Genomic DNA, 9,925 nt, shown 5'->3' on the forward strand with positions numbered 1-9,925 from the left:
TTTAACTTTTTAGCCCTCACCTCATCAGGCATTGCAGCAAACCCATGGATGTTTAACCCTTACTTTGTAGGGTTAGTAGAAGTCTCAGCACAACCCTTTTGACATGAACTAATTCACCAACTCTAATTGCCTTAAAAGAATATTAATCACATAAATACACAATCACCTATGAATATGACAGTCGGTTAAAGTTGAGGCCTTTAAATCCAAATGTATTACTCATCTTCTTGCCTAAACTTGCGGGTTGGTCTCAGTCTCAATGTATAATATAAGCCTAGTAGTCCTGTTGAAAATATCAACTTTCTAAAAGCCACTGCTTCTCAATAACTCTCTGTTGTTGGTGTTCAACAAGCAGTTCTGTGAGAATCCCTCTCACTCTCTCTCTCGCTCGCGCTCTTTCTCTCTCTCTTGCTCTTTCTCTCTCTCTCTCTCTCTCTCTCTCTCTCTCTCTCTCTCTCTCTCGCTCTCGCTCTCGCTCTCTCTCTCCTGGCTCCGTGCCTCATCCCTCATGTTAGTTGTACATCTCCGTCCTCCAGGAGATTAAGCCACTCCTCTTGTGTGTGTGTCTGTCTCTCTCTCTCTCTCTCTCTCTCTCTCTGTGTATCTGTGTTATTGATGTGCTCCAGTTTTGCATCTTGTGTGTTTGTGTAGCCTGTCCTTTCCAGGTTACATGGTGAATAGGCCGACACCTGGAAGCTGCTTGACGTCCTCCTGAATCCATCTTGTACATAAAGTGTATGTTCTCATTCTATGTATAATTTCGTCATACGGATTAACTATATTGTAATGTTATTGTATTAGGCTATTCTGAACACACAATTTATTGCACTTCTTTCTGTGCTGGGAGAGGGATCCCTCCTCAGTTGGTCTTCGTGAGGTTTCTTCTACTTTTTCCTGTTAAAGAGTTTTGTTTGGGGAGTTTTTTTCCTTATCTGAAGCCAAGGTCAAAAAGGTCACAGGGTGTCATGACCTATACAGATTGTAGCAAGTTTGATATATTGGGTTATATAAATAAAATTGACTTGACTTGAAAAACAAGGCACGCTAACAATAGTTGCTATTTATTGAATATTAAACAAGCAGTCTAGTCTCTTGATCATTCAGAGACATCATGTAACAATAAAAGCACATTGCACTGTGTTATTGCTAAGTACTTTAATTGGCACTGTTACCAGGGAGAACTTGCAGCTGTTCATCTTAGAATCAAGCATGCAACCCAAGCCTCTCTGACACCATCTTAGACCGATAGAAATACAAAAACGTACTATGCACTAAGTTGTACATACGGCGATCAGAAAGCCCAGAGGAAGAGAAAGTCCCCTGCCACCGGTTGTTTAAGTTACTAACATTAAGAATGTATGAGCTTAAAGATCCTTCTGGCGCTCTCCTTACGCAACTGAAGCGTGCCTTGAAAAGTGTTATGGAAGAGCAAACAAGTTGCTTTGTTGATGGTTGCTTGTTTGTCAGGATTATGCTTGCATTATGCAAGAGAAGAGAAAATATTTCCATTCAAAGAATATCACATCTGAGGCATTTAACAGGGATTCTTTCAAGAGACAGGGTGGCCTCATCTTTTTTTATTTAACTACACTTATTCAGAGATAGTGATGTGTGATTCTGAACTTCCCTTTGCTTTTATAACCTGTAAGCTATAGTAACACAGGTGTTTATGTACATTTATTCGGAATTATCTAAACAGTTTATGCAATTTAGTACCCTAGAATGAGCCCAGTGAAGCTGCTATTCATCCTCGGGTGATTTATTGACTGACAGTTTAGGTATTCGTGACAAATAAAAACATAAATAAGTAAGGTCCATATTGCACAATAATTACCTTATTTTCCTTCCCAAACATAGTTCATTCACTCTTTATTGATTGCCAAAGATTGGAAATGGCTTAGAACTAATTCACCTCTTGAACAGCATATTAATTGTGGTCAAACTGCCGACTTCTATTCCAGTACAAGGAGGAAATTAATTTGCCTGTGTGTTCCATTGTTATTCTTGTGGCACGCTGTTCATTGGGCTGAAACAGGGACAAGCTGGAATAACAGAATCGAGCGGCGGCTGCAGACGCTAGGTGTCACCCTTGTGACTTTGAAATCGGCCCGACCAAGACAGGATGTGATGGCGGCTGCGCGTGCCGGTGAGAGGCAGCAGGCGGACATGCTGGCGGCTTAGGAGGTGTGTGTGTGTGTGTGCGTCTGTGTCTGTGTGTGCGTAAGTGTGTGTGTGTGTGTGTGTGTGTGTGTGTGAGAGGGTCCGTCTGTGAGATTTCCTCTGCTTCTATCTGAATGAGAAGGGAGGGTGGTGATGAGTGAATATGTCTGTAGCAAATAGAGTGACTTTTTAATCCCCCTCCCCCCTTATTTGGTCTACGAACTGATTAATAGCTAATAATTTATTTGTTGTTTCGTTTCTTATGATGATAAGCGACATATGTCTGGAGGTCATAGCTTCCACCCTCGTCATTATTAACCTTTCCACATGTGTGCTTTGCAGTTGACAAACAAACGATTTAATTACATTTTCCATAGGATGAAACTGTTCTTTATCATTAATCTCACTCCATTATACGGTAGGCACGTGTTTACTGTTGCATATCCAAAAGTATTTAACGTAAAATTCAGTGTATTTACTGCCAGCCATTGACAGTAACCAGGTGGGAAACAGACTGTTGGTTCTCATCTTATATAAAAATGAAACCTATTATTGACCGTAGCATTTTAAAGAATAGGATTTTTGATATCTAACTGTGTGTCTCCGGTTGTGTAATTGATAAGAATGCTTAAGGGCAATATTTAGTTGTAGGCTAATACCTTTTTTGTTATGTTTTTGACATCTACAAGAAATACAAATGCGTGGGGCATGTATTGATTTCGCCGATTGCAAACCATGCTCTAAAATCATATTCGTTATTGGGAGTTGCTTCCCCACGGTGCCCGGTGCTGTTAAGGAGTCCAGAGGTAGTCTAGTGCGGACAAGAGACCCTGGTCTGAGTGTGAATGAATGTCACAAAATGTGTACAGATGCAACTTAACAGAAGGAAGACGACAATTACATCTGTGTTTCGTTGGTGCTATTGGCTTTGGCACACAGGTTACTAAACTAACATGTTGCAGAGGGTCAAACAGCGCCATCCAGGTCCAGAATAACCTCCAGGATCTCCACTGAAAGACCTTTTCCAAGAAATTGGCCATACTGTAAGAGAAAACATGGACGGATCTGTGAAAAGTTATCCTTTGCATCCCTTCTTTGCCTCCGCTGGGAAAAATTAGTCTGTCTTTTTTTTCTTTTGTAGCACCCATGGCGCCTTCTCAAAGACCCCCATGGGTCCCCAGACCCCACTTTGGAAACCGCCGCTCTCACAATCATCTCATACACAGCATCGTGTTTCAACTTGCACGCTGTAATTGCCCGTTGAGTCGCCCATCTGCAGGAGAACAGGTAGTTGGCCGTGTTTCTTTGCCGTACTTTGCCCCACCCACCAGCAGCGCAGCCCTCCTGTGTAACCCCTGATTGGCTGAGGGGATTGCAGGTCCTGAGACTGAGCGCTCTGCTCGGAGCTGCGCGGCCGCCAGTGTGCACCAGTGAAGTGAGAGGAGCGCTTGTTGGAGTCAACTAGACAGCCTACGGGCAACGAGTGGTGATTTCTTTCTTTTTTTCTGCCTCAATCAGGCTGGATATAGGCTACACTGCTTCTACTTTGCAGCAGACCAACATGAACTGCGTTTTGTTCACATAGGCTTATGCATCGGTTCCTCACCACTGGCTTTTGGCTACATTTACAACAGGATTTTTGTTGTTCATGGACTAATTATCGGGATATCTGCTGCCTTTTCTAAGTGATATACGAGGAAATGAATTCGTAAAAGCGTCAAGACTTCGGACAGGATGAAAGACTACATCTGCTGGAATTAAAAAAAGAAAGGTAATCGGGACTTCAGTGATGTGATGAGACATTCCTGCAATCGCACCCCTGTTCTTTAGGCAAAGATATCCGGACTTAAGCTGTTGAATTATTTGTGACTGCAGATCATTTTAGCTTTTTTGAATCAGATGTGGACTTTGAAAAGCATATAGCCGAAGAGGACATTTTTATCACTGCTTGTAATATCTCACAAAGAGCAAGATGTTTATCCAAAATGCGACTTAAATATTTGCTGGCGTCAAAGCGGAGAATTTAACACGGACTTTTTGAACCCCATTAGTTCATCAGCACGGAAGATTTAAAGATTTTATGGACTTGCTCACAGGAATTCTCATTTTCTGCAGAACCGAGTATTTTTCCACCTTTCAGGCCACTTGAAAATGGACAGTTCATCATATGAGTCATATGTAAGACCAGTTTGCCGCTTGAGAAGAGCTCCGCGGATTTACACGGTTAAATCACTGTTGTGAGAATATTCAGCATGTTTTCACAGATCTGTCGTCCCCAATGTTTCGCCCGCTGCAGTAGACCGGAGGATGTGCTCTGCCTTAGAACAGTGAAATAGGCTAGGCACTTGTTAAAATTATAGCTTTCACACCATGATATAATTTACATACACAAGAGCTAGGCGACTCGTCACCCAAACACTTCACTGGACACTTGAATGAGATGATTCATTTGGAACAGTTTTCTTTGTTTTTTCTGACGTGCATTCTTGTGCGTAAATATCAAGGTCCTTATTAGACAGTGCAAACTCAACAGGTACAATGCAAACCAAGGAGATGGAATTAATACAATTTATTGCGATTTTCCTATTGTTGTGGGTCGGGGCTGAGGCTGTAATCAACCTAAAGTATGGAATAAACGAAGAGATGAAGCCCGGGTCAGTAATTGGAAACGTGACAAAGGACGCGCTAAAGCAAGGATTTAAGATTGCACTGCAGCCCCCATACTTAAGGGTTATTTCCAATTCAGAGCCACGATGGGTGGAACTCAGTCCAGCAGGAATCCTTACAACCCAAATGAAAATAGATCGGGACGTAGTTTGTCGACAGAACCCAAAGTGCATTATTTCCCTAGAAGTGATGGCAGACTCTATGGAGATCTGTGTCATCAAAGTTGAAATTGAGGATTTAAACGATAACGCACCTAGATTCCCAACGAGCCACATTGACATTGAAATTTCTGAGAATGCCTCCCCTGGTACCAGGTTTCCCCTAGAGGGGGCAAGCGACCCGGACTCGGGGATCTTTGGAGTGCAATCATATTCCATTACCCCAAATGAGCTTTTCGGACTAGAAATAAAGACCAGAGGGGATGGGACCAAGATTGCTGAGCTTGTTGTGCAAAAATCGTTAGACAGGGAGACCCAGTCCCACTATTCATATGAAATCAGCGCAGAAGATGGAGGAGACCCTCCTAAAATAGGGGCGGTCCAGTTAAATGTCAAGGTAATTGACTCTAATGACAACAACCCCGTTTTTGACGAGCCAGTGTATACTGTTAATGTGATGGAGAATTCCCCCATCAATACATTAGTAGTAGACTTGAATGCAACGGATCCCGACGAGGGCACTAACGGAGAGATTGTGTACTCGTTCAACAGTTACGTCACCGAGAAAACGAGGGATGCGTTTAAAATTGACCCCAGAACCGGGATCATCACTGTCAACGGTGTTTTGGATTATGAAACGGCGCAAATATATGAGATCGACGTCCAGGCCAAAGATTTAGGTCCGAACTCTATCCCAGCTCACTGCAAAGTCACAGTGAATGTGATGGACACGAACGACAACCCACCTGTCATCAGTATACTCTCACTGAACACAGAGATGGTCGAAGTTAGTGAAAACGCGCAGCGTGGATATGTCATAGCGCTAGTGAGGGTTTCAGATAAGGATTCTGGGGCGAACGGCAAAGTGCAGTGCAGACTGCAGGGCAATGTTCCTTTCAGACTTCAAGAATATGAGAGCTTCTCAACTATACTTGTTGATGGCAGACTGGACAGAGAGCAAAAGGACACATACAACTTGACTATCCAAGCGGAGGACAGTGGCATGCCTCCTTTACGCGCCACAAAGTCTTTGGTAGTCAAAGTCACAGATGAAAATGACAACCCTCCCCACTTCCTTAAACCACACTATCAAGAGATGGTGATGGAAAACAACCTTCCTGGTTCATGTCTGCTAGCAGTGTCAGCAGAAGACCCAGACATGGGGATGAATGGCACAGTGTCCTACTCCATAGTCCCCGGTGAGATTAAACACATGGATGTAAACACATATGTCAGCATAAACCCATCAGGCCGCATTTACTCCATGAGGTCATTCGACCATGAATACACCAGGACTTTTGATTTCAAAGTGTTGGCCAGAGACAATGGCAATCCCTCTTTATCAAGTAACGCCACGGTGCGTATCGTTGTCTTGGATGTCAACGATAACACACCTGTTATGACAAACCCTCCACTAGTTAATGGCACAGCGGAAGTTTCCATCCCTAGAAACGCTGGGGTGGGTTACATGGTGACCCAAGTTAAAGCAGACGACTATGATGAGGGGGAGAACGGGCGGCTGACCTACACCATCTCAGAGGGAGACAGGGCTTTCTTTGAAATCGACCAGGTGAACGGAGAGGTGCGCTCCACCAGGATGTTTGGAGAAAACGCCAAATCTACCTACGAGATCACAGTGGTGGCGAGGGACCACGGCAAGCCCTCCCTGTCCGCCTCGGCCTACATCGTGGTGTACCTCTCACCAGACCTGAACGCACAGGAGTCTATTGGACCTGTCAACCTGTCCCTCATCTTCATCATCGCTCTGGGCTCCATCGCAGCCATCCTGTTTGTCACCATGATATTTGTGGCGATCAAGTGCAAGAGGGATAATAAGGAGATCCGGACGTACAACTGCAGGTACTAACTAAATCTCGTGTGTTTGTGTGTGTGTGTGTGTGTGTGTGTGTGGTTGTGCGGGCGTGAGAGAGCGTGCGCTCGTGCCTGTGTCCGCGATCGTGCCTGAAACTGCGAGTTGTAAGTGCATTGATTTTGTCATGCAGCATGTAGAGGCCTCAATCTGAGGACTGCAGATTTTTTTCCCACAGCTGAAACTGAGGTAGACGATAAACCCGACTGCATTAAATAACACACATTCTGCTCAGGCCCAGTGTTCCATGTCAAGGAAACGTGATTGATTGATTTAATCCTTCCATTGTAACCAATTGACTCATAAATATGACGGTTCGACTGTCATGTTCAATTTGCGGGTGTGTTGCCGGACAATTAACGTCCCACTGGTTCAGTAGCGGTCCCAGACATTTATTATTTAATGTCGACCGTAGCTGATTGGCTGTTATCAGCTTTAATCCAGTGTGATTATGGACAGTCCTCTAGGATCACTCAGATTGGCCTCTGCTTTGTTCTTAAACATAAATAAATATTCTCAGCAACAATACAGCCAAAAGTAGTTTAGATTATTTATAAAAAATCATGTAAATCAAATTATCGTTAACTAGTTACCCAGTTTCCTGGAAAGGAGGAGAATATCATTTTTTTTGTACCTTGCCCATTGAACATTCTGTTTTGTTAATCAATCTGAACATCAGCTCTGGCTTTGATTTCCCTGTGCCACATTACCACAAAAAAATGTACATGTAGATTGGATTTGAGAATTTAACCTAAAGCTATAATCATATTTTGCTCCAAACATAATTTTGTTAATTCAAAGTTTACCAGGGTCATTTTTCATGCATGCAGTCATACACTCTTAAACTCCACCAGTACTGGTGGATTTATTTCTACCGATATAGATTATGAATTGCATCTTTTTATTCTCATGTAATGTTTGGTTGAAATTGTCAGCCCCTTGAAGTGCTTTTCAACATTGTGTGAATTGCAGACCTTCAATTTTATAATACATTCTTGTTCGTTCTCTAGTGGCTCTAAGGAAAAGCCCTCAAGTTACATTAACAGTGTTAAAAGGATGAACCCACATCTAATTATAGGAATACAAAAAAATACGTTTAAACATGTTTTATTCAAACCTGATTTCATTCAGAATGATGCCAACATGTTGACAACAGCCGCTTTATGCAATATCATCATGTATTGTTTAAAAAAGGAAAACAAATAGACACCAATACATATTCGAAAATCAAAACTGCTCTCAGTACTTTGCTCTCCAAGTGAGATTCGCTCTCTCTGCTGGGTGCTTTAATCAGCTCTGATGTGTTCTGCTTCTTAGTCGCCACCTCGAATATGAGGAGCCGTTATCTCCAATTTATTGCTTGTCCTCTGTCAGTCTGCCTGACTCTGAAGATTTCCCCTCCCATTTCAATTTGGATACAGAGTAGAGAGACAACATGTTAAATGATAAATGAAAAAGAGATGGAGTATTTTCTACTCTTCCAGCTGCCCTTTTTCTTTCCTCTGAATCAAAGGGGGTTGCAGAATGGGGGGAGAGAGCTGTTTTGAAGATGCAATCTGAAAGAAAAATGAAAAAGACAAACTGCAGTCGAGCATCTTAGCCAGGGTGATTTGAGAAGCGACAGAGGATTATAGATGCATTTTAGTGAGGAACAGAGGGCCAGTGGGGGCTAGTATAGCAGAATCAGGAACAGAGATATTGCAATTTCATGGGTAACTATAGTTTTGTTGTGGGCGTTAACAGAAAATAAACCATATGCTCTATGCCTTAAGGTTAAAAAAAATGGCCTCTTCTAGAGTTTAAAGTAATGCGGATGGTAAAAAACATCACAAATTATAAGGAATACGTTAAGTGACGTTTGTAGTCATCACTATAAACAACATAGCATCTGTTCTCGTGTGGAAAACTGCAAGGCTATGCGAAGAATGGATTTTTCCCCCAGTCTGAGGATCCTTTGATAAAACATGGCTGTGTTGCTCATTTGCTCTTATTAAAGTCAAAACACTCGGTTTAAGTTTGCAGCAGCCACTGAGAGCAGCTAAATGAATTTGAATCTGCAGTTCTCGTGCACTCTGTGATGCTAGTGGGCTCGCTTGATAATAAAAGAAACAAAATGGAATTTGTGTGGGTTGTGTGCTTTGAATATGATTGCATATACCGGTAGTACTGCTCAGTACCAGTGTGTTCTTTTGATTTGCCTTTGTGGTTTTGGCATGTTTGCATATTGTCTGCCTGTTTGTGACATGTCGTTTGTTGAGCATGCAAACGCAAACAAACAAGGGATAACAGCTCCATTGCAAGCCGGGAGTGGGGAGTCACCTAAGTGTGCTCTTCCACTCCTGGACATGGGCAATGAGCGTTTTTCTGGCACCCATGATTGAACAGCGCCCTAGCTGGCATGGCGGTCACGCTTTTTGATCGTTTGGAAAGGGGAGGGGAAGGCAGAACACTGCTTTATTGAGTCTGTTCAGTTTCTTCTACTTGCGCAGGGTGGCGGAGTACTCATATGGCAACCAGAAGAAGTCCAGCAAGAAGAAGAAGCTGAGCAAGAACGACATCCGCCTGGTGCCACGTGACGTCGAGGAGACAGACAAGATGAATGTGGTGAGTTGCTCGTCTCTCACCTCCTCGCTCAACTACTTCGACTACCACCAGCAGAGCCTGCCGCTGGGCTGCAGGCGCTCCGAGAGCACCTTCCTCAACGTGGAGAACCAGAACTCACGCAATGCAGCTCCCAACCATGGCTATCAGCACCCGTTCACTGGGCAGGGCCACCAGCAGCCAGACCTCATCATCAACGGCATGCCACTGCCAGAGGTGAGATACACTCCGCTGTGCTCCGTCCGAAATACTTGGCTGGACTGCTTTGGGGTTGAGGAAAAGGGGAGGTTTGGGTTTAAAATGGATTCTCATGACTAAACGTAAAGGAACACATTTTGACTAATGGTTATTAATAGGTCTCCTTGATTGTGCTGAATCTTAAGTATGAGCTTTAAAGAAGCAATGCACCACCTTTCAACACATCTCAAAGTCAAGTGAAATTTCACATTCCATCACAGATTATAATGTC

The 9,925-nt window shown here is 43.2% G+C and overlaps 1 protein-coding gene across 8 annotated transcripts in view; it reads left to right on the forward strand.

The window, feature by feature from the left end:
• Window positions 1–3,561: 3,561 nt before the first annotated feature.
• pcdh19 (protocadherin 19) overlaps window positions 3,562–9,925 on the forward strand; it is a 54,570-nt gene continuing 48,206 nt past the window's right edge. For 2 of the 8 annotated variants that reach the window (XM_034883228.1, XM_034883229.1), the window contains exons 1-2: window positions 3,562–6,845; window positions 9,327–9,672. In XM_034883228.1, coding sequence (XP_034739119.1) covers window positions 4,699–6,845; window positions 9,327–9,672 — 2,493 coding nt within the window. In that variant the 5' untranslated portion in view covers window positions 3,562–4,698. The remainder of the gene's footprint in view (window positions 6,846–9,326; window positions 9,673–9,925) is intronic. The other 6 variants (XM_034883232.1, XM_034883233.1, XM_034883230.1 and 3 more) reach the window with 3 other exon arrangements.

This window comes from Etheostoma cragini, chromosome 10 (genome assembly GCF_013103735.1).
Source record: "Etheostoma cragini isolate CJK2018 chromosome 10, CSU_Ecrag_1.0, whole genome shotgun sequence".
Lineage (NCBI taxonomy): Eukaryota > Metazoa > Chordata > Actinopteri > Perciformes > Percidae > Etheostoma > Etheostoma cragini.